Source organism: Cervus elaphus, chromosome X (genome assembly GCF_910594005.1).
Source record: "Cervus elaphus chromosome X, mCerEla1.1, whole genome shotgun sequence".
NCBI classification, from domain to species: domain Eukaryota; kingdom Metazoa; phylum Chordata; class Mammalia; order Artiodactyla; family Cervidae; genus Cervus; species Cervus elaphus.
The window spans coordinates 81,768,001-81,793,107 of record NC_057848.1 but is presented as its reverse complement, the minus strand read 5'-3'; the positions used below and the strand labels follow the sequence as shown (position 1 = coordinate 81,793,107).

General features: G+C 37.9%; 1 protein-coding gene and 1 non-coding gene across 4 annotated transcripts in view; one reads left to right on the top strand and one right to left on the bottom strand.

The window, feature by feature from the left end:
• The window catches only part of CENPI (centromere protein I), a 54,891-nt gene that overhangs the window by 16,988 nt on the left and 12,796 nt on the right, over positions 1-25,107 (bottom strand). For all 3 annotated transcript variants that reach the window (XR_006339935.1, XM_043896596.1, XM_043896595.1), the window contains exons 6-17: positions 18,503-18,551; positions 18,199-18,245; positions 16,852-16,941; positions 16,391-16,513; positions 15,985-16,152; positions 15,715-15,835; positions 14,492-14,583; positions 8,898-9,015; positions 8,746-8,810; positions 5,699-5,793; positions 2,100-2,235; positions 855-979 (exon numbers count right to left, since the gene is read on the bottom strand). Coding sequence is in view for 2 of the 3 variants with exons in the window: in XM_043896596.1 (XP_043752531.1) it covers positions 855-979; positions 2,100-2,235; positions 5,699-5,793; positions 8,746-8,810; positions 8,898-9,015; positions 14,492-14,583; positions 15,715-15,835; positions 15,985-16,152; positions 16,391-16,513; positions 16,852-16,941; positions 18,199-18,245; positions 18,503-18,551 (1,229 nt within the window). In the remaining variant the exon portion in view is untranslated. The remainder of the gene's footprint in view (positions 1-854; positions 980-2,099; positions 2,236-5,698; positions 5,794-8,745; positions 8,811-8,897; positions 9,016-14,491; positions 14,584-15,714; positions 15,836-15,984; positions 16,153-16,390; positions 16,514-16,851; positions 16,942-18,198; positions 18,246-18,502; positions 18,552-25,107) is intronic.
• Positions 7,892-7,964, top strand: TRNAG-UCC. Its single transcript has one exon. It is a non-coding gene; the product is annotated as a tRNA-Gly (tRNA).

Below are 25,107 nucleotides of genomic sequence, written 5' to 3'. Positions count from 1 at the left end.
GGCCTTTTCAAATGAGTCAGCTCTTCGCATCAGGTGGCCAAAGTATTGAAGTTTCAGCTTCAACATCAGTCCTATTTAAACCTTAGCATAGTCCTACAAGTTATGCCAAAAGGGTCTACACTTATGGCCTAAAAAGAGCAATTTCAGTCCATAAGTGGAAAAATTAGAAGGTATCAGAAATTTAATACTTACAGTTTCATATAATTGGTAATAGCTCCCCTTTATCTCCCAGAAAATGTTCTTTTAACCAAAGAAGCAATGTAGACTTAAACCAGTTGTTAGTTGTCAGTAAATGACTAATTTTTCTTTGCAACACAGCAACAAGAATTAACAATGCTGAGTGCAACAGTACCACTGCACAAAAAGATCCTTAACTATGAATTCTTTTATTACACATCCCTCATGCTGACATTTTAAGAACACAGTTAAAATAGTTCCACATTGAAAGGTCATTCCCAAAAGAAAGCCAGGTTTCCTATTTCCAAAGGCCCTGGCGGAAAACAGGTAACAATCTGATTGTTCTGAATATTTTACTGCATTATATATAATAAGCTTGCATGTGTGTATGCAGTCGTGTCCGACTCTTTGAGACCCCATGGGCTGTAGCCTGCCAGGCTTCTCTGTCCATGGGATTCTCCAGGCAAATATACTGGAGTGGGTTGCCATTTCCTTCTCCAGGGGATCTTCCTCACCCAGAGACTGAATCTGCATCTCCTGCATTGCAGGTGGGTTCCTTACCACTGCGCCACCCAGGAAGCCCATATAATCTTACTGTAGTATATTTATATACTTTATTTTATAGCTGGAAAACGAGGATGGGATTATGACACAAAAATGGGGAAAACGTTTCATACCTGTCCATAATGTAACAGAGTTGATTCAGGATACTGGAATCCAGGCTGAGGAGTGCAGGATAGAAGACCCCAGGAGGAAACACCACCACTAATGGAAGGTTATAATTTATATATATGTCACACACCTTTTGGGAAGAATGATAATATCAGTATATAAATTATTCCTCAGAACCCCTCAACCAACTTCACCCAAAGAAGCATCACTAGAGAATAAGCAACAACATTAGGGTTGGTCCTGCCTGATTCATAAACAGAATAGGTAGCCACAACTTGCTTAAAAATGTACCTCACCAAACAGTAACCTTATGATAGAGGATTATTTCTGGAAGGTTTTATTATTAAAATCTCTTTTTTTTTCTGGGGAGAAATCTTAGAGTTAGGGAGAAAGGGGAAAAGAACATTTCTTTCTTAGGTCCTATGCATGCTAAGTCACTTCAGTCATGTCCAACTCTTTGCGACCCTATGGACTGTGTAGCCCACCAGCTTCCTCTGTCCATGATATTCTCCAGGCAAGAAAACTGGAGTGGGTTGCTATGCCCTCCTCCAGGGGATCTTCCCAACCCAGGGATTGAATCCGCCACCTAGTATGTCTCCTGCATTGGCAGGCAGGTTCTTTACCACTAGTGCCACCTGGGAAGCCCTAGGTGGGCTTAAGTCCCATAAATACTGATTTATCACATTATTTAGCTGTCAACCTGGAAAACAAACAAGCAATCTTCCAAGCAAACATAATACAACTAGGTATCAGTGAAGGGAAGAAGCCAGGAAAACTGAGATTAGTGGGTACTTCCTAGATAATAGTTCCGTCTAGGTTGAATATTACAAAACAACAGAAGAGGACCAGAATCATAGGTACTGGCAGAAATAAGGCAGCTGAAAGCTGGGGGTAGAGAGCTAAGGAAACAGCATAGTTTTGTTCTTTTACCAGGGGTTAGAGATCTATAATGGATGAGCAAAAAGACAGACTTCTGTCTAGGGTTAGCATTATTCAGGGGAATGTCTATTAAAGTGGTACCTGGAATTCAGAAAAAAGCATTTGCTTTTTCTCCTTGTCAATTATTCAGGCCAGAATATAATCATTAACTTCAAAATTAGCTATGTTTAACTTTAGTTTATTAACTAAAATTAACTATGATAATAAGATCATAGCCCAACGTAATAGTTGTGCATAAAATTTAAACAACAGAGTAGTAAAGCAGACAGCTATCACAAAAATCTAAGTAGGGGAAATGGGATGTATACTACCTTCTCATAGAAATCCAAAATAAAGTGCAGCAAGAAAGTATGGTTGCTTTCCAAGCGCACTGCAGTAGTGGACAGCCATCCTACGTAGTGAATCAGTTCGGACACAGAGTTCATGGATCCACCTAAAGTTGTCTCTCTGCAATAAGAAACCATGACATGCAGATCCATATTAGCAAAAGTCCTCACAATTTCCCAGCTAAAGCTGGATTAAATATACAGCAAAAAGTTGTTGGGAATTTCAGAAAATGATCGGCACTCCAAAGTATAACTCACTTTAAAACCACAGTGATCACAACATACAGCCATCTGCTGCTGCTGCTGCTAAGTCGCTTCAGTCGTGTCCGACTCTGTGTGACCCCATAGACGGCAGCCCACCAGGCTCCGCCACCCCTGGGATTCTCCAGGCAAGGACACTGGAGTGGGTTGCCACTTCCTTCCCCAATGCATGAAAATGAAAAGTGAAAGTGAAGTCGCTCAGTCGTGTCCGACTCTTCGCAACCCCATGGACTGCAGCCTACCAGGCTCCTCCGTCCATGGGATTTTCCAGGCAAGAGTACTGGAGTGGGGTGCCATTGCCTTCTCCATACAGCTATCTAGGGAACCATTAAGACCAATTCATAGAATATCCTGAGCAACCACTCTAATATTAGTAAATAACAGAGAAAGAAAGGATTAAACTCCAGACTTTAGATAGTATTACCAATGTCCAGGGACCACAGCAGTCAGCAAATTAGTTTCTAAGTACACAAATCCAAAACCAGTTTTGCCTGAATTTCTGAACTAAAAATGCTGTTAAAAATATATTCACTTTAACTGGAATTCAATTTTTAAATTGAATGAGTAAAATTTCTGGCATCTTTCATTCTTCTAGTAAAACCCAGATCCAGATATTTTATACTCTAGCCAAATCAATGAACTGTATCTCTTTAAATGACACATGGGTATAACTGGTTCAATCCATCCATCCATTCACTCTTGTCCTACAATCCACTGTTGACTGGATTAGGAAAAGACTGGGAAATGTGATTTCATAGCTTTACCCTCAGACCTAGGTAGCCAACAATGGTTATGCACAAGGAAAAAGGAATCATACATAGTCTGAGAGCTTGAAATGATGACAACTCTACCATTACCCACCACCATGACATAATTCAGTGGCAGAGCAAGCAGGAAAAGATTAAGAGACCATTCAAATAGGTGGGGATACATACAGTCAGACTGTCACTTGCAAAACTGTACTTTATGATTTCTGGCAGCACTTGACAAATATGTCTGAAATAATCCTTTAAAAATGTTTCTCTACAGGACACTACAGGGGGTATTTTAGATGACACAACTCATCATTCAGGATTGCCTTCTACTCCCTACTGACTACAGCACGTTTAGCACTTCTAGCTTCTACCTACTAAAAGATGTTAGCACCCTCTTTCCAGTCACTGTGCCAACCAAAAATGCCCCCTGGAGAACCACTGCTGAGAACAGTTTCCCACCCTTCTCTCCTTGTGATCTACAACTACAGTTTACTCCCTCTATGGTACATGGTCACATGATGGAGACATAGGATTACACTCCTGTTTCCAAAATGGAAGGAATTATAGAGAACTTAAGAGCTATATTTTATAATGCCAAGTAGTATTAAGACAAGCATAGTTATCTACAATTATGTACATTTATTTGTTTTAAGAATTTTAGAAAGCAGAGCCCCTTTTTAAATGCCCTCTCAAAATTTATGACACTAATTAAAAAGGATCCTAGGATTTTTAGAAATAAAGTACAGAAATTGTAAACCACCTGTATTAAGGTGCCTAAGACTTACACTGCAAATTGGCTAAACATCATAAATGTAAACATACTATTCTTAATAGAATTGAGGTATTTGAAAAGATTAAGCATTCAAATGCAATTTCTTATGATAGGGGTTCCCAAACTTTAGCTTGTACCAAAATTCTGGAGGCATTTGTTAAAACACATATTTCTGGGCTCTACCTCCAGTAGTCATGTATGGATGTGAGAGATGGACCATAACAAAGGCTGAGCACTGAAGAATTGATGCTTTCGAACTGTGGTATTGGAGAAAACTCTTGACAGTCCCTTGGACAGTAAGGAAATCAAACCAGTCAATCCTAAAGGAAATCAACCCTGAATATTCATTGGATGAATTGATGCTGAAACTGAAGCTCCAATACTTTGGCCACCTGATGCGACGAGCTGACTCACTATAAAAGACCTTGATGCTGGGAAAGACTAAAGGCAGGAGGAGAAGGAGGTGGCAGAGGATGAGATGGTTGGATGGCATCACTGACTCAATGGACATGAATTTGAGCAAGCTCTGGGAGATGGTGAAGGACAGGGAAGCCTGGAATGCTGCAGTCCATGGGGTCACAAAAAGTTGGACACAACTGGGCGACTAAATAGCAACAAGTTCCCAGGTTATGCTAATGTTGCAGGTCCGAAAACCACATTTTGAGAAGCACTGCTTTACAAGATACTTTCACTACTCACTAATGCTCCATTTTCTTCTAAAAGTGATCAGACATACATGATATATGGAAGCACTGTAATAATAAATATGAAGAAATAAGAATTTTCCAGGTAACTTCCAAGAATCTTGTTTTCTCCATTCTCATAACAAAGTTGGAGATAACTATAGGGAAAAGAACATAGAGAAAAATAGATCTAGACTAATCTTACCAAACTAACCACCAAGTATTTGCTATTGAAGCTAAGGGATCCTTATGTTATAAAGTAAGAATGTGACTGATAATATAGGGAATTTGAACACTGATTAGATATTTGAACATATTATAAACTATTAATTTTTATATGTTATACTGATATCATTTTTCAACTGCTGAAATGATGTCTGGGTTTTGCTTAAAAAATATCTAGTACAAAGGAGGAGAGACATGAAGGGTGCTAAAGATGAGAAAAAGTTAACCATGGGTTGGTAACTGTTGAAGCTGGATGATGCGTACATAAGGGTAATAATTGTACTATTTTCTCTACTTTTGAATTTGTTTGGAATTTTCTATAATATAAAGTTTAAAAAATTAATGTTAAAAAAGAATATAGGAGAACCCAAGACTCTAGGTAGAAAGAATCAAAGTAACCTGGTTTAGGCAGTTCCTTGAAATTCAGTTAAGTCTTTGACTTTCACTTTGAGGTTTTATATTTAACAATAATGAACATAATGGAAATTCAGGGCTCTTTTTAAATTACAAAGTGAAATTAAATTATTAATGTATACAAGCAAAATATATCAGGGAAACAAAAAAAAATCTGTACAGCAAAATTACAGATTTTCGTAGCCATCATCAAAATTGACTTCACGTATAAGCAAGAATACAAACTGAATGAAAGCCAAAGTTGCAAGTTCTAACGTTAGAGGCTTAGGGGTTGCTTTCTGATTTATATAATAAAACTTGAAGAATTAATCTTTCTCACAGGATTGTGGGGAAGGGTGAAAAGTAGAAAAAAAAAACCTTAGAAAAGTACGATTCAGTATTTACATAGAGCAATTAGGTTTCATGTCACACCATTAAACTCCATATGCAGTTTTGCACAGATCAACTCTTGTGGAGGGTTACAAGATAACTCACAGAGGACTGTTCCTCACAGATTTCACGTGGATGTCCATAGAAAGCCACAGCAGCCAATTTTGCAGTAGTTCTTTCAGACACTGAAGAACACTACACTGCAGAGGCAAAACAAAAAATCATTCAGTTATACCATAGTGTTGAGAACTAACAGACTAAACCAGAGGCTTAGAGATAGAAGGGACTATGGAGACAACCACATCCAATTCAGAACCCTGTAGCTGCTGCTCCAATCTGACTGGTCTCCCAAGAGACAGATTAATGCAAGTACAAGTTTATTTTGCCATTTTCTCTACAAGCTGGCCCCCAGCTTATCAGCAAGGAATAGACTCTTGTTTTTCTAAATTATATTCATTCATAATATATTACATCATCAAATATGGCATCACCCACCTCTTATTATCTCCCCTCAGAGATCCTCTTAAGTTGCTTCAGATATGTGTTTCCTACTCTTTTCACCTTGGGTCTACAACTGCAATTTATTGTTGGTCATAAAATTTATCTTCTGTGACTGTGGAAAACAATTCTATAGTTTTTCCTTTCTTAGGCTTTGCCTTGATATCCCAGGAACTTATTCACATATAAACAATATAGTCTTAAAACAAGTGTGACTAGAACACTTATAAGGATAAATTGTCATATCTACAAATTTGAAAGCAATCCACACCATCCCAAAACCTAATACAGGAAATCTTTCTCAAACATCCTTAATAATTAATGGTCTAGATACTATTTGAATATCTGCAGTGATACAGTGCTCACTGCTACTTCATTGAAGAGTTCAATTAATTTTTTTTAGAAACTGACACACCTCACATTCAGATTATAAATATGTTTGAGCTGAAATCAAACTTGGAATCACCTAAAATAATCTTCTATTTTGATGCTAATTTAACATTTGCAAAGATATTCAATATTACTATGTCATATTCAGAAAATCTCCACTCACCTACTCTATCCCATCCAGCCTTCATATTAATGGAAGGCATGAGGTTTTTATCTTTATGAGAAGGGGGCATGGGTTTAAAAAAAAAGATTGAGAAGCACAGCTCTACACCACTCCTAAGTTATGGTCTCCAACTTCATCTGGGCCCTTAATGAAGCCCAGTGATCCTTTTACCATACTTCTCTTCAATCAGCTGTCTCTCTCTCCCATTTTTTTTAATGGCTGTCCTCTTCACATAACACCCTCTTGAAGCTCCCTACTCAATTCTGTCCTCTACAATGCACTTCTTATTTTGAGAAATTTAACATTTTTAGGAAAGTATTTCAATTTCTTGTTCTTTGTTCAAACTGTACAAATATATCTCCATGTCCACCTATCTCTACATCCTTGTCCCCAATCTTAGAAAAGAGTAGTACCTCCCAACCCCTTACCACCATTCAGGCAAATCACTCTACCTAGTCTTAAACCAATACTATCATGCTTTTTCTGAAACCCTGCACTGTCAATTATCCCCCATCTTTCCCCCATTTTCAACCTCTCTTTCTTCTTATCTGGCTCCTTCTATCCTATCTATAAACATGTCCAGGTTTTTCTCACTCTGGGGACAAAAAAAGTTACAACCTTCCCTTGATTCAAAGTCCCACTGTAGCTCTCTTTCTCTATCCCTCCCTTAGCCAAACTTTTGGAAACAGTCAATACTCATTGTCTTGTCTTCATTTCTCATTGACTCCTCAAGCTCCACAATTTGGTTTTCACCCCACACTCCACTGAACCTGTTCACAAAAGTAGCCAAGACCTCTGTATTATCAATTCCAAAAGAAACTTTTTTGGTCTGTATCTTTCTGGACCCTCTTGGGATACGTGACAACATTATCCCTTCACTCCTTCTTGATAGCCTGTGTCTCTCTGTTTGGAACTACTATTCTCCTGGTTCTTTTCATACTTCTTGAAAATGTTCCTTTATAGACTCTCCTTTTCAGTGAGAATTAAGTAGTAAGTATTCCCTTGATTTCTGTCTTTGGCCCACTGTCTGTTTCCCTTCCTCTCTCCACCTCCTACTCTCAAATATGAATATATACATGTGCGTATAAATGTATCCTTGTTAGGCTGGAACATATGAAACTGCCAACTGTCAAACAGCTTTGATCTATCAGGTTAAATCTATTCAGATGGTTTAATCTAATATTTACAGATAAACAGCACTCTAGATTGGTAAAATAAGAGAAGAAATAAAGAATAACTGAGGGACTTCCCTGGTGGTCCAGTGGTTAAGACTCTCCACTTCCAATGCAGGGGGCCCAGGTTCACTCCCTGGTCAGGGAATTAGATCTCACATGACACAATTAAGAGTTCACATGCTGCAACTAAAAATCCTGCGTGCCATAACTAAGACCCAGCACAGCCAAATAAACAAAAAATAAACATTTTAGAAAAAAAAGAATAACTGAATTAGAAGTTTGGGATAGGCAATTAATAAAGTACCATTTGATTAGGATAAACACTAATCAGGACAATATATTTTTTCTGTAAATGTGGCCAACAATAAACGATTTAAGGTGAAAAGACTACAAAGGAACATTACTTATATTGTCACTCTTTTAGAATAGGAATAACCATTCTATAAGAAAGTGGCTCTCAAATTTAGATAGAACTCCTGTAAACCACAGCGTTTTTTTTTTTTTTTGGAGAATACTCCAAAATAGTAACATATTTTAATTTTATTATATAAGGTTAGAACAATTTTATTAACAGAAAATGACTATTATAACACATAGTGTGTGCTCAATATATATCTGAGAAACGAAAAAGTATATCTACAAAACTATCAAACACAACAATCAAACTAAGTATGCTTAAGTTATTTCCTAGTTTGTTTTTAATACTGATTTGCCACCTGTTCATTCACTTCATTATCTGCCACAAGTGGAAACAGTTCAGGAAAATTATATGTGACAAAACCTTAAAAACAGAAAATTCTATACATTAACTTTGATTTGAGTGACGTAGCACCTCAAGTCCAGGTTCAAGTGAATCCTATTAAAAAACTACTGTTGTAATGTGGGTTTGAAATTGTGTACCACCAGCCATAGACAATGTTTTTTACCTTGAAAAAAATAGATGATGTAAAGAAAAGCCGTGAAAGATGGTCAAAAAGAAGTGGCTTCACCTCTAAAAATCAGAAAAGAAAAACATCATTCAATTCTTTTAATTAACATTACACTGAATTAAATGGCTCCAAATTTTCATGATACATACCAGAGAAGCTACTAAAAGGAATCCAGCTCACAAGTTGAAGGAACTGTGATCGACAACAGAGGCCATCCCAGAGAGGAAGGCTCTTATACAGGAATGCTTCACAGGAATAAAACCCCTCCTATAACACAAGTTGATGGTAAAACCTTATGTGGAGCTCTTCAGTCATAACTACACTCAAAACAACCAATTTACATTGTGCAATAGTTGTTTTACTCTTATTTTTTTTGTCATAATTAAAAGCCTTGGGTTAGGTATCAGACTTTCTCCTAAAAAGAACCAGATGATTAATATTTGAATATTTTAACATCTTTATCAACATAGTTTTCAAATACCATAAAACTTCACCAACTAAAAAGAAGGTAAGAAATCAAATTATGAAATATTTTTCAAGATAAATGAAACTATTATTTTGGAGTACATGCAGACACTTGAATAGTCCATAAAGTTGCACAGTAAGTCTGGAATTTCAACAGGAGCCACAGACCAAACCTGAACTCCGGGCAACACCATCTGGGGAGGGTTGAGTGTCTAGCTGCTTGTGTTTTCACAAGTGAGTGAGGATCCAGGGCTTTCCCTTTTAATTCTGTCATCCTGAGTCTTAAATAGTGGCATGCACCAAGACTCTATTCTGCACCTTCTTTTCAGACATGAATTCTCTGAACAATCACATCTTATAACACAGCTAAAACCATCACCTATATCATGAGAAGTCTTAAATTTCTGCATTTGCAGCCCAAATCTCATTCTGATCCCTAGACTTATTATCTAACTGTCTATTGAACCTCTTAGATATCCCACAGGCATCTTTTAAACCAAATATATCTTTCCTTCTTAGCCTGCTTTTCTTATACTCTCATCATCATCTTTCCAAGAAGAAAATCTAAAAAGTCAACCTAATTCTTTTATACTCACCACCATTATCCATACCCAACTTCTAATTCAATGGTTTCATATAAAATCCTTAAGATTTATTCAACAAACATTTATTGACAATCTCTTTTGCACCAGGTACCAAGTTGAACACCTATACATGAAGAAAAGTTAGACAGGGTTCCCACCTGTCTGGAACCCATAATGTGCGGAAAAACAGATGCTTCAAGATACCACGATACAGGAAAACACACAAGAGCCAAGGGAGCACAAAGAAAAAAACATCTAACTCAGACTGACTAAGGCTTCTTGATGGTGCTGATACCTGAGTAGCAGCTTAATAGTACAACTCAGGGTTACCCAGGTCAAATAATTAACTGACTTAACATATTCAGCAATCAAAAAAATGCTGTTGATTATAAGAACATAGGGTCACTGCTTGTGACTAACAGGGAGGAAACAGAGCCCTACCCATCAGCAGAAAATTGGATTAAAGATTTACTGAGCATGGTCCTGCCCACCAGAGCAAGACCCAGTTTTCCCCACAGCCAGTCCCTCCCATCAGGAAGCCTGCACAAATCTCTTATTCTCACCCATCAGAGGGCAGACAGAAGAAGCAAGAACTACAATCCCACAGCCTCCAAAATGAAAACCATAACCACAGAAAGCTAATTAAAATGATCACATGGATCACAGCCTTGTCATGGCAAATGGGCTGCATGACTCAATGAAGCTATGAGCCATGCCGTGTAGGGCCACCCAAAACAGATGGGTCATGGGGTGGAGAGTTCTGACAAAACATGGTTCACTGGAGAAGGGAATGGCAAACCACTCAGTATTCTTGCCTTGAGAACCCATGTATAGTATGAAAAGGCAAAAAGATAGGCACCAGAAGATGAGCCCCCCAGGTCAGTATGTGTCCAATATGCTACTGAAGAAGAGCAGAGAAATAGCTCCAGAAAGAATGAAGAGGCTTTGGCCAAAGTGGAAATGACACCCAGTTGTAGATGTGCCTGGTAGTGAAAGTCAAGTCTGATGCTGTAAAGAACAATGTTGCATAGGAACCTGGAATGTGAGTTCCATGAATCAAGGTAAATTGGACGTGCTCAAGCAGGAGATGGCAAGAGTGAACATCAACATTTTAGGAATCAGTGAACTAAAATGGATGGAACTGCGCAAATTTAATTCAGATGACCATTATGTCTACTGTGGGCAAGAATCCCTTAGAAGAAATGGAGTAGCCCTCATACTCAACAAAAGCATCCAAAATGCAGTACTTGGGTGCAATCTCAAAAACGATAGAATGATCTTGGTTCATTTCCAAGGCAAACGATTCAATATCACAGTAATCCAAGTCTATGCCCCAGCCACTGATGCTGAAGAAGCTGAAGCTGAACGGTTCTATGATGACTTACAAGACCTTCTAGAACTAACACTAAAAAAGATGTCCTTTTCATCTTAGGGGATTGGAATGCAAAAGTAGGAAGTCAAGAGATACCTGGAGTATCATGCAAGTTTGGCCTTGGAGTACAAAATGAAGTAGGTCAAAGGTTAACAAAGTTTTGTCAAGACAACACATTAGTCATAGCAAACAATCTCTTCCAACAACACAAGAGACAACTCTACATATGGACATCACCAGATGGTCAATACTGAAATCAGACTGATTATACTCTTTACAGTTGAAGAAGTTCCATACAGTTAGTAAAAACAAGATCTGGAGCTGACTGTGGCCCAGATCATGAGCTCCTCATGGCAAAATTTAGGCATAAATTGAAGAACGTAGGGAAAATCACTAAGCTATTCAGGTATGACCTGAATCAAATCCCTTATGATTATACATAATCATGTGTGGAAGTGACACATAGATTCAAGGGATTAGATCTGATAGAGTGCCTGAACAACTGTGGATGGAGGTTTGTACACTGGACAGGAGGCGGTGACCAAAACCATTCCAAAGAAAAAGAAAAGCAAGAAGTCCAAGTAGTTATCTGAGGAGGCCTTATAAATAGTTCAAGAAAAGAAGTAAAAGGCAAAGGAGAAACAGAAAGATATACCCAACTGAATGCAGAGTTCCAGAGAATAACAAGGAGAGATAAGAAAGCCTTCTTAAGTGAATGATGCAAAGAAACAGAGGAAAACAATAGAATGGGAAAGATTAGAGATCTCTTCAATATAATTAGAGATACCAAGGGAACATTTCATGCAAGGATAGGTACAATAAAGGACAGAAACAGCAAGGACCTAACAGAAGCAAAAGAGATTAAGAAGAGGTGGCAAGAATACACAGAACTGTACAAAAAAGGCCTTAATAACCCAGATAACCACGATGGTGTGGTCACTCACTTAGAACCAGACATCCTAGAGTGTGAAGTCAAACGGACCTTAGGAAGCATTACTACAAACAAAGCTAGTGGAGGTAATGGAATTCCAACTGAGCTATTTAAAATCCTGAAAGGTGATGCTGTTAAAGTGCTGCACTCAATATGTCAGCAAATTGGGAAACTTAGCAGTGGACACAGGTCACTTTTCATTTCAATCCCAAAAAAGGGCAATTCCAAAGAATGTTCAAACTACCACACAATTGCGCTCATTTCACACACTAGCAAGGTAATGCTCAAAATCCTTCAAGCTAGGCTTCAGCAGTATGTAAACCAAAAATTTTCAGATGTATAACCTGGATTTAGAAAAGGCAGAGGAACCAGAGATCAAATTGCCAACATCTGTTGGTTCATAGAGAAAGCAAGGGAATTCCAGGAAAACATCTACTTCTGCTTCATTGACTACACTAAACCTTTCATTGTGTGGATCACAACAAACTGTGGGAAATTCCTAAAGAGATGGGACTACCAGACCATCCTACCTGTCTCCTGAGAAACCTGTATGCCGGTCAAGAAGCAACAGTTAGAACCAGACATGGAACAGGACTGGTTCAGAATTGGGAAAGGATTATGTCAAAGCTGTTTATCAACACCCTGCTTATTTAACTTACTTGCAGAGTACATCATGTGAAATGCTGTGCTGGAGGAATCACAAGCTGGAATCAAGATTGCCAGGAGAAATATCAGGAACTTCAGATATCTATATGATACCACCCTAATAGCAGAAAGTGAAGAGGAACTAAACAGCCTTCAACTAAACAGATGAAGGAGAAAGGGGAGAGTGAAAAGGCTGGCTTAAAATTCAACATTCAAAAAACTTAAGATTTTGGCATCCAGTCCCATCACTTCATGGCAAATAGATGGGGAAAAAGTGGAAACAGTCACAAATTTTATTTTCTTGGGCTCCAAAACCACTGTGGATGGTGACTACAGCCATGAAATTAAAAGACACTTGCTCCTTGGAAGAAAAGCTATGACAAACGTAGACAACACATTAAAAATCAGAGACATCACTTTGCCAGGAAAAGTTGGTATAATCAAAGCTATAGTTTTTCCAGTAGTTATGTATGGATGTGAGAGCTGGACTGTAAATAAGGCTGACTGTGAAAGAACTGATGCTTTCAAATGTGGTGCTAAAGTAGACTTTTGAGAGTCCCATGAACTTCAAGGAGATCAAACCAGTCAATCCTAAAGGAAATCAACCCTGAATACTCATTGGAAGGACTGATGCTGAAGGTCCAATACTTTGACCACCTGATGCAAAAAGCCAACTCATTAGAAAAGACCCTGATGCTGGGAAAGTTTGAGGGCAAGAGAAGGGGGCAACAGAAGATGAAATGATTGGATGGCATCACTGACTCAATGGACAGGAGTTTGAGCAAACTCCAGGAGATAGTGAAGGACAGGGAAGCCTGGTGTGCTGCAGTCCATGGGGTCGCAAATAGTTCGGACACAACTTAGCAACTGAACAACAACAGTGACCTTGTGAGATTTTTCTTACTGGCCAATTCAATTAATTTAATGCATTCAGTTATATCTTCAGTTTGTTCCCTTAAACTTCTTTCTCTGTTTTTGTGTGTGTGTCAGGGGTGACACATGCCATGAGGCTTGTGGGATTTTAGTTCCCTGACCATGGATTGAACCCGGGTGTTCAGCAGTGACAGCACAGCATCCTAGCCACTGGACAGTCAGGGAATTCTCTAGATCTTTTTCTCTTATTTGGATAATTTAACAAGTTCTATCTTCACAGCCAATAGTACAAAGATAAACATCAGTTCAATTGGCTCTATCTATAATGAATTTTGGGCTTCCCAGGTGGTACTAGTGGTAAAGAACTCGCTGGCCAATGCAGGAGATGCAAGAGACACAGGTTTGACCCCTGGGTCAGGAAGATCCCCTGCAGAAGGGCATGGCAACCCACTCCAGTATTCTTGCCTGGGAAATCCCATGGACAGAGGAACCTGGCAGGCTACAGTCCATGGGGTCTCAAAGAGTTGGACACAACCGAAGCAGCTTAGCATGCACTCATGATGAATTTTGAATTGAGCAAATATTGTTTACAAAAGATGTTAAGCACCAATGAAAACGTGTTCAATGAATATCTAAATAAATTAAGAAGTGATGAAGTCATGGAACTCTGCTCAATGTTATGTGGCAGCCTGGATGGAAAGGGAGTTTAGGGGAGAATGGATACATGTATATGTATGTATGGCTGAGTCCTTTTGCTGTTCACCTGAAACTATCACAACATTGTTAATTGGTTATACCCCAATACAACATATAAAGCTAAAAAAAAAAAAAAAAAGAAGTGGTGAAATGCGTAGGAAACAAGCAGAACCTTACTTGTAAGAAGCATTCTGCCCTGAGGATAGTGTCCAGGAAGTTGGCAAATTCTTTTCCATGATCATAATTATTCACCTTGTACCAAATACACTCTGGAACAGAAATATTAAGCATAAGGCTCTGGTTGCACAACAATAAAAGCTACACAAAACATCACCACAACTCTAAAGTGACAAATAATAAATATAAACAAGCTATCAATCTCATACATCCCAGCCAGCTCACACTGGAGACTGTAACATATACATGGAGGTGACAGTGCAATGTTCCTCAAGAACTTGGTAATACAGGGGGAAAGCTTATAGTAAAAAAAAATAAAGTGGTAAAAGTCATATATAATGAATATGATTAGCTTTATGCCACACAGTAATCCAAAAGAAAGTAAGTGTATGAATTAAAAGCATGAGAATGCCTAAATTTAAATTAGGGTGAACTGGGGGTAATCTAAGAGTGGTAGAACTTTAGTGAGTGGAAATTTAACTGTATCATACCCTGTGTAAAGAAAGACTCTTAGTAGGAAAAAGAGAGTTACCCTGGAACTGACTAAAACTGACCTTAAACACTCGATCAGTCAGGATTTGCTTATCCAAGAAAGAAAGAATCTGGTGAACACAATACTATTTTTAGAGAGATGGACCCCCTCAGAGGAAATGAAATGATTGGGTTTTACTATGGCCTGGATGAAAAACTCTCTCACTTCCCTTTCCTTCAGTTCAATAATTAAGAAACCTTCTGATGACTAATGTGGCTCCCACATATACTGATAGCAGAGAAGAGCTATTCTAGTCAGCAAACATGAACATTTTGGTCACGAGAAGGAATTACTTCTATCAAGAAATAATAAGTTGACATTCTGGCTTACACAATAGTCTCAGAGTTTGGTTAGTATTAATCTGGTGATTCTGCAGGCTTAACAGCAAGTTTCTGAACATACAAAAGATAGAGAGCCTTGGACTGTGACAGTCATCAATGTGGAGGCACCCAGTGAGTTCTGGTGATGATGCAGTAGTGTTTCCTTAACAACATATCTCCTTTCTTACTTTCCCTTGAAATTAGAACAATGGCAGCATTCAGGCTCTGAATATATGATTATCAGAAAAAATTATTATAGCTTATGAAGGCTCCTCCTATCTAGACATCGTCACTCTTTTAAAAGAAACCTATTTCTAAACCATCTTGCTCCTTCTTCATTCATCTAACACTTTAAGAGCATCAATTTTTACCTTCTTGTAATGTTTGACTCAACCAGTGATAGAGCCTCAGTAAGACTGACTCATCTCTGACACAGTTAATATAGTGAAGTAGCAGAGAGCTGTTCAGCACTGCGCCCATCTGAGAAGGCAGCTGCAAAGACAGAAAAATCAGTCAACTGTAAGAATATAAAAAGGAGATCAGAGCAACAAGGAAATCATCAGATAAGAAATATACAACAAAAATAAAGGCCATGAAGATCAAATGGATTATGCAAATAAGCATGTGGCCCAGTTATATACCTCTAAGCAATGAATGTTCTGTAAGAGTTGAGGGAAGCTTTTAAGCTGTTCCAGTGGAAATGATCCATTGCTACTGAAGTAATCAGAAAGATTCATCCTTTTTTTTCTACTTTCTTTACTGTAGTTACAGGAATTTAGCACTGGTATAATTGAGTGAGAATTCCAATTCTAAAAAAGAAAGATAATGAAACAATCAGTGGATCAAACAGATTACAAACTATAAATGTAAAAGCACTTATTAAGGTGATCTAATGAATAGAGTCTGAATGTGGTTTGCATAGAATCCTAATTAAAGTAATTAAAATATACTCAGACATCTATAATCTCTTCCAACATCTGAAACCTTATGATTTGAATTTAACAATAAAGAAGGCTGTGGAAGTTATTTGGGGTTTTAAATACTTACTCTTTTTATAGGATGGACATTAGCTAACATCAACTTTAGAGGTTCTGAAGGAAATCCTTGATTCCTTGACCTCAGAGCAAGTAGAGCAGTCTTCCACAGATTCTCTGAATTCTTAAAATAGATCTGTAAATTTGAATATAAAGTACATGAGAGGAGGTATCCATAAGTTGGAATGGCATAAAATCTGAAACTCTTCGTTAACTGAAAGTAAATTAATTATGAAATATTTTGCACCCATGCAGGTCCATTTAAAGTGTTTTTTTTCCTAATCAGGAATCTATTAAGAACATTGAATAGAATCAAAATGAAGTGTTAATCCCTAAAAAACTTCTCAGAAGCAACACTACAATATTAGATCTTAAACAGTATGCTATAAACATTTTAGTCAAAATCTATAAATTAACTTACTCAAAATAACATATTTCTATCCAAATAAGACTTATCACTCCTTAATCCCTTACCTTCTTTCTCATAGGCAAAGATACAGAAATCAAAGTAGGAACAAAGAATTTATACAGTGACAACAAAGCCTGGAGATGAGGCTGCATTCCCTGAAATAAAATAAAGAGTTTAAATTCTGTGGCCAATAAGAAAAAAAAAAGTAACAATAAAATAAAAAGATTAAATGTATATTCAGATCCTAATTTTATTATGTGATATAGCTATAGGAATATGCTATAGAGAATCTAGGAATAGAAACTCAAACATTTAAATCAACTATCATAAAGCAACCGTCGCCGACTTGCCATGTTCTCTTTTATGATCTTTTCCCATATTTTACTTCTTCCCTATATTTTCTCTCTTCTCTGACTGATTAACATAAAATAAAATTAAATTTAGACAAAATCATTATTATTACTATCCTCAGAGAGCTACCAGAAAATACTGCATGCACTCAAAGAACCGAAACAGGAAGCTATAAAACAAGAAAGTGAAAGTGGTAGTCGCCCAGTCTTGTCTGACTCTTTGTGAACCCACGGACTATAGCCCGCCAGGCTCCTCTGTCCATGGGATTTCCCAGGCAAGAATATTAAAGTGGGTTGCCATTCCCTTCTCTGGGGGATCTTCCCAACCCAGGGATCAAACCCAGGTCTGCATTGCAGGTAGATTCTTTACCATGTGACCTACCAGGGGAGCCCCTAATAAAACAAAAACAATCACTGAATTGTAAATACCAACAGGAAACCTCATACTGGAGAAGCACAAATGTGCACATGTGTTTGTGTTTTTCATGAAAACTGAATGCCTCTATGTAGGTCATGCAGGCTTCGATAATTAGGCATAGGCACCACAACTTCCTACGGTTTTATACCCAAAGCTTCTGTTACCTGGCAGGTATAGTGGAAATAACAAGGCAAGAGGGCTGTAAGGACAAGAGATAATAGTCAGGAAATATACTGAAGTTTAAGCATCCAGAGAAGAATGCTTTCCTAGATCACAGCCACAGAATAAATAAGCTAGTCACTTTAATAAAATAGTCATTTTTTATTACTCCCTAACACTTAATTTCCAGCTATACCAACCCAATTCCATAAACAGTTGCTGCTATTTGATATCTACCCAGCTTTTGCTCATGCTGTTCCCTGCCATGAGTGCCCTTCTTTTCCTTCCTGGCCTAGTTAAATTCTACTCACCGTCATCATTCCTCCCTTGACCCCAGTCTAATTCTGATTTTTATTTTGTTGACTCAGCTTCCCAGGCAATAAGTTTCTTGAAGATAATGATGCATTCAGTTTTACATCCCCAAAGCCTAGCTCCATACCTAGCACAGAGTACACTAGCCAGTTTTAGGTCTTTTCAGTACTCACCATTTTGGCCTGAAGATCAAGCAGTTTTCTCACACGAAATGGTTTGACTAGTGAAGGTAAAGAAAAGAAGTACTAAGTTTGTGGTTCAGAATAAAAAGAAACATTGTCCATGTAGCTTCTCCTTACAACACATTAAGAATATAATTACCCTGCTCAGTTAAACCATTCAGCAGATGCTCTTAGGTAAAAGTACTAAAAAACCATTCCCACGAAACCTAATGTTAATAATTAAAACTTTATAAAGGCCAATACAAATGCTAATTCCACAGAGTGAATGTAATACAATTGGAATGAAAATACTCACCATTCTCTTTTTTGGTAAGTAAATATAACAAATGGCAGACATAAGGGCACTGTCAAAATATAAAAATTAAAAGAAAAAATGACAATATACCTTGAAGAGAGCAACAATGCATTTTCCTTAAATGTCAATCTACACTGATTAAGAAAAAAGGCTTCAGGACTTGATTAAACAATAGTTTTAATTAGCATGTCTTTATGCTATTTTGGGGTTTCCCTAGTAGCTCAGCTGGTAAACAATCCACCTACAAGGCGGGAGACCTGGGTTCGAACCCTGGGTTGGGAAGATCCCATGGAGAAGGGAAAGGCTACCCACTCCAGTATTCTGGCCTGGAGAATTCCATGGACTGTATAGTTCATGGGGTCATAAAGAGCTGGACATGACTGAGCGACTTTCACTTACTCACTCACTCTATTTTTAAAGTTATTTTTGGAATACAACAATGCAGACAACTTGAAAACCAGAAACAGATTCTTCTGCCTAACAAAAATTCATGTATTCCTTCTAGTGCATGTGTACATGCTAAGTCACCTTAGTCATGCCTGACTCTTTGTGACCCTCTGGACTGTAGCCTGCCAGGCTCCTCTGTCCATGGGATTCTCCAGGCAAGAATATTGGAGTGGATTGCCAATTCCTTCTAGTAGTCCACAGCTATTAAGATACAAACTTAAAATTTTATCCTGATTTCCCACTTAAAAGTATTTTCACATGTTACTTGGTCTTCAAAATGATCATAATGATCATTTTCAATGATCTTAATATTCTAGTGAATATACCAGAATTTAATTAGCCATTTAGCCTTCAGTCTGGCAAAACAGCACACACTCAATAAATTTGAACTTGAAGTACTTAAGGATTGGTTCCTTATACCACATCATTTTGAGTGACCACTTGTTGAAGTTTTATTCTAGATTAGAGGTCAGCAAACTATAGTTCACTTATTTTCAAATCAAGTTTTACTGGAACACAACTGCACTAACTCATTTATGTATTGGCCATGGTTGTTTTCCTGCTACAACAGCAGAGTTGAGCAGTTGTGACACAAACTGAGTGGCCTGCAAAGCCTAAAATATTTACTTCCTTTTCTTTATAGGAAATTTGCTGTTACTTGTTGTAGAAGAAAACAGAGGAGAGTATCTTCATGACCAGGGAGTAGCAGTTCATTTTTTCCATTAAAAAAATGATAACCATAAAATAAAACACAAAAGAAAAACCCCCAATAAATCAGAGTTCATGAAATTAAGAATATCTGTTTATCAGACAAGAAAACAATATTCTATTGCAGCGATGGGTAAACAACAACCTGTGGATCAAATTCAGCCCACTGCTTGTCACCGTGAATAGTTTTAGTGGAACACAGCCATTTGTTTGTTTGTAGCTGAGTTTGCACTGCACCAGCAGAGTGAGTACTTGTGACAAAGACAGTAAGACGATCAAACCTAAATATTTACTACTTGGCCCTTTAAGAAGAAAATTGCCAATACCTGCTTTAGAATATAGGAAATTGAAAAAGTAAAAGTAAAATTGAAAAATTAAAGGGGTGACAGAGGATAAGATGATTGGATAGCATCACTGACTCAATGGACATGAGTTTGAGCAAACTCTGGGAGATAGTGAAGGACAGGGAAGTCTTGCGCACTGCAGTCATTGGGATCACAAAGAGTCAGACACGACTTAGTGACTGAACAACAATAACAAATTATTAAATGGGACTAGAGAAGTAGCAAAACCCAAGATTTTTTTAAACAAAGTTATATTTTGGTAGTTATGACTCTAAACTTTAAAGTACAGAATTTCATATTGCCACTCCTCTACTTAGAAATGAGTTGATAAAGACTGAACATACTTGTAAGAAGTGTGAATTTAGATATAGGATCTTCTTTTTTATTTAAGGGAAGAATACATATTATGACCAAATCTGCCATATTCTACACAAAATATAGTAACTTTCTGTAAAAAAAAATTCACTGCCTCACATCCCTGAACCATTGAAAGCTGAAATGAACCATTGAAAGTGTTAGTCACTCAGTCATGTCCGACTCTTTGCAATCTTATGGACTGTAGCCCACCAGGCTCCTCTGTCCTTGGGATTCTCCAGGCAAGAATACTGGAGTGGGTTGCCATTTCCTTCTCCAGGGGATCTCCCCAACCCAGGGATGGAACTCAGACCTTCTGCATTGCAGAGATTCTTTACCACCTGAGCGACACAGGGAATGCTGTGAACCTTAGCAATACTATTTATCATGTTGGGTATAAAATGAGTGTCACCCTAAGCTCCAGTATTCTATCTGACACTGTCCTTTAATCACATCTAGAAAGGAAAAATTCATGTGCATCTGAGACTTTACAATTGCTGTGCTGACAAATAGTTAGCCACCGCATCTCAGTCGCTACAGTCAGGCGCCCATCAAGTTGTGACTTTTTGTTTTTACTTTTTGGCTGTACCACATGACATATGGGATCCTAATTCTTGATCAACGATTGAACCCACACACCTTGCAGTGGAGTCTTAACCAGTGGACCACGAGGGAACTCCCAAGTTGTAACTTTTTTTTAATGCTTTTTATAGCTAGGATCCTTATTTCTTCTGGGTGATACTTATACAAATGTGTTCAGTTTATAAAAATTGATTGAACTGATTACATATAATAGAAGTAATTTGGTGTATGTATGTGTGCTAAGTCACTTCAGTCATGCCCAACTCTTTATGACCCTATGTACTGTAGCCCTCCAGGCTCCTGTGTCCATGGGATTCTCCAGGCAAAAATACTGGAGTAGGTTGCCATGCCATCCTCCAGGAGATCTTCCCAACCCAGGGATCAAGCCCACGTCTCTTTTGACTCCTACATTGGCAGGCAGGCTCTTTACCACTGGTCCCACCTGGGATACTTCAATAAATATTTTTAAAGAGAAGAAAAAGGAAAAAAAGGAAGCCCCCTTCTCACCTGCCATGCTGAGCAAGAAACTCTTTAGTCAGCATCATGAAAACTACTCAAGCATACTGAAATTATTTGACAAACATTTATGAATAGAACCTATTCTTTCATTCATGAAAGAAGTATTTATTAAGCAGTAGATAAAACAGACAAAAAGACCTGCCCTTATGAAGTTTACAATACTAGATATTTTGGTTATAAAAGGCTCAGTCCCTGCCTGAAAGAACTCCTAAGTACGTATCCAAAAGAATTCTAAGCAGGGACTTGAACAGACACTTTGATGCCAATGTTCACTGCAACATTATTCATGTTAACCAAAAGGTAGAAACAATCCAAAAGTTCATCAACAGATAATGGTATATACATACAGTAGAATATCATTCAGTCATAAAAACAAAGTTCTGATATATGCTATAACATGAATGAACCTTGAAGACATGTTAAGTGAAAGAAGCCAGACACAAAAGAACAAATACTGGATTATTCCACTTATTTAAGGTACCTAGAATAGGCAAAGCATTATGCTTTCAAGTAAAAAGTAAAGTAAGTTAAAAGAAGCCAGTCAAAAATGACCCCACCCTACATGATTCCATTTATGTGAAATGTCCATAATAGGCAAATCTCTAAAAACACAAAATATATTAGGAGTCGTTTGCATGCATTCACGCCAAGTCATTTCAGTCTTGTCCAACTCTTTGCAACCCCATCGACGTAGCCTGCCAGGCTCCTCTGACTATGGGGATTCTCCAGGCAAGAATACTGGAGTGGGTTGCCATATCGCCTTCAGGGAATCTTCCCAACCCAGGGATTGAACCCACATCTCTTATGTCTCCTGCATTGACAGGCAGGTTCTTTACCACTAGTGCCACCTCAAAAGCCCCAGGAGTTGCTTAAGAACCTCTAAATAGAAAGATAGAGGTGATAGCTAAGATGTATGAGTTTTTTTTTAAAGTGTAAGAAGGTCACAATAAAGCAAGCCACATGAATACGTTGGTTTCCCAAGGGGTATGAGATTTTTGAAGTGATGAAAATGGTCTACAATTGACTCTGCTCATGGTTGCACATATCTATGAACATACTAAAACCCAGTAGATTTTACTTTGAGTGGACTGTGGTATATAAGTTATATCTCACAAAGATGCTGTTAAAAAGTATTCCGAGAGAAAAGAAACAACATATTACAGTTAGACTGATTCAACAACAATGGAAAGGAGGTGCCAGTGGAATAATACTGTCAATGTCCTGAGAGAATTTAACTGTCACCCTAGTGTTCTACACACAGCAGAACCAAATTTCTTTTTTTTCCTACATATACATGTATCTGTTCTTTTTCAAATTCTTTTCCTGATTAGGCAGAACCAATTTTTAAGAACACGGGCATAGTAAAGACATTTTTAGGCAAAGACAGAGTTTACCATCAAAGATTCTACTCTCAAACTGGGGCACTATGACAACCCAGAGGGGTGGCATGGAGTGGAGGTGGGAAGAAGGCTCAAGAGGGAGGGGACATATGTATATCTACGATCCATGTTGATGTATGGCAGAAATCAACACAATATTGTATTATCCTTCAATTAAAAATTAAAAAAAATTAAAAATAAAAAGATTCTACTGAAAGAATATTCTAGGGATTTCCCCAGTGGTCTAGAGGTTAAGACGCTGCACTTCCACTGCAGTGGGCACAGGTTTAATCCCCTGTTGGGGAAGTTCTATATGCTGGGTGGTGCAGCGAAATAAAGAAGAAAAAAACCTAAAGAAAATATTTTCAGACAGAGGAAAATAATCTCGATTAAAGGTCTGAGATGTAAAAACAAATGATGAGCAAAAAACCTGGCAAATATGTGGGCAAATCGAAACATTAATTGTGAAGAAAATAATAATGTCTACTATGTCTGTATGTGGAGGAGGATGGTGAAGAGTCAGAACTAAAATCAGATAATAGTGTACAATCTGGGAGGGATGTGATCAGAGTTAAAGCATTCTAGGGCCCTGTATCTTTCAAGATGAAGATAAAGATATTGGTTACCTCTAGACTTTAAGAAAAGCCTTAAAGATTTCAACTGAGAAAATTATAAATAGTTATTAATTCATTAAAAAATAAATCCATTACATGATAAATGACATATTTTATGAAAAATAACTATATCTTCCAAACAAAAGAAAAATAGTAAGAAGGATGACTTTTTATATATTACATTTTATACTATATATGCATATTAAAATAGGTACAATAACACCACCACACACAGAGTATGTAATTTCCAACCACGAATGGGGGGAAACCACAATCAATCCAAAATAAGAGGGATGAGGAAAAGAATCAGAAAAAAAGCAGATCATTTAAAAGTTCAAAATAAGAGATCTCAGGGTTTCCCTGGTGGTTCAGTGGTAAAGAATCCACCTGCCAATACAGGAATTCCACTCTTGATCTGGGAAGATTCCACATGCCATGGAGCAACTAAGCCCATGCACCACAACTGTTGAGCCTGTGCTCTAGAGCCTGGGAGCTGCAACTACTGAAGCCTGTGCACCCTAGAGTCTGTGCTGCGCAACAAGAGAAGCCCACATACCACAATTACAGAGTAGCTCCTGTTCCCTGCAACTCTAGAAAAGACTGCAGCAATAAAGACCCAGCAGAGCCCAAAATAATAAAATTAAAAAATAAGGTAGTCCTACTTACTTCTACGATAACAGTAATCACTACAAAGGTAAATAAACTAATTTTTCAGGCAAAAGTGAAAAATCATTAAACAGGATTTAAAAATAAAATCTGTACTATGCTAAGTTGCTTCAGTCATATCCAACTCTTTGCAACCCTATGAACTGTAGCCAGCCAGGCTCCTTTGTCCATGGGATTCTCCAGGCAAGAATGCTGGATCGAGGAAGTGTCTAAGACATGAGGGCAAAGGAAGATTTTTCAAAAAACCAAAAGATAGAAACACACCAAGCAATGTTGTTGCTATTCAGTCGCTAAGTCGTATCCGACTCTTTGTGACCCTATGGACTGCAGCACACGAGGCCTCCCTGTCCCTCATTATCTCCCGGAGTTTGCCCAAGTTCATGTCCATACCAAGCAATATACTAGCCAAAATAAAGCATGAGTTGACAATGTCAATATCAAACAAAATGACTAAAACAAAAAGCATTTCTAACAAAATGCTACTCCATGATACAGGTTTGACTCAGCAGGACAATATGAAAACTATAATTGTGCCTTTACCTAGTAATAGACTCAAAATATATAAAGCAAAATTTGACAGAACTTTTTAAGGAAAAACTGACAAGTCTGCCTTCTGAGTGGGAGATTTTCAACATACTTCACTTGGTAATTGACAGATGAGCAGCGATGGCAACAACAAATCCACAGGATACGGAAAATTTCAATTCCAGTAACCTGCATTCCCTTACTCTAGTCTTCAACAACTCACTGCACTGTCACTCTAAATCCTGTCATCACACGTTCCCAGTCCCCCCCTGCAATCTTAAACTCCAATGCCACAACTTCTATCATTCCAATTTTTAATCCTAATACATGTCTTTAATGTTACCAAGGCAACCTGAAACTCAGCTGTTTGTGCTCCCAATCTGCTCTCTTCTCCCTTTTCTCTCTAGACTTCCTGATCTCTTAGCTCAGTCACTTTGTGTCCCACCCTGGAGGAACTACGACCCTTG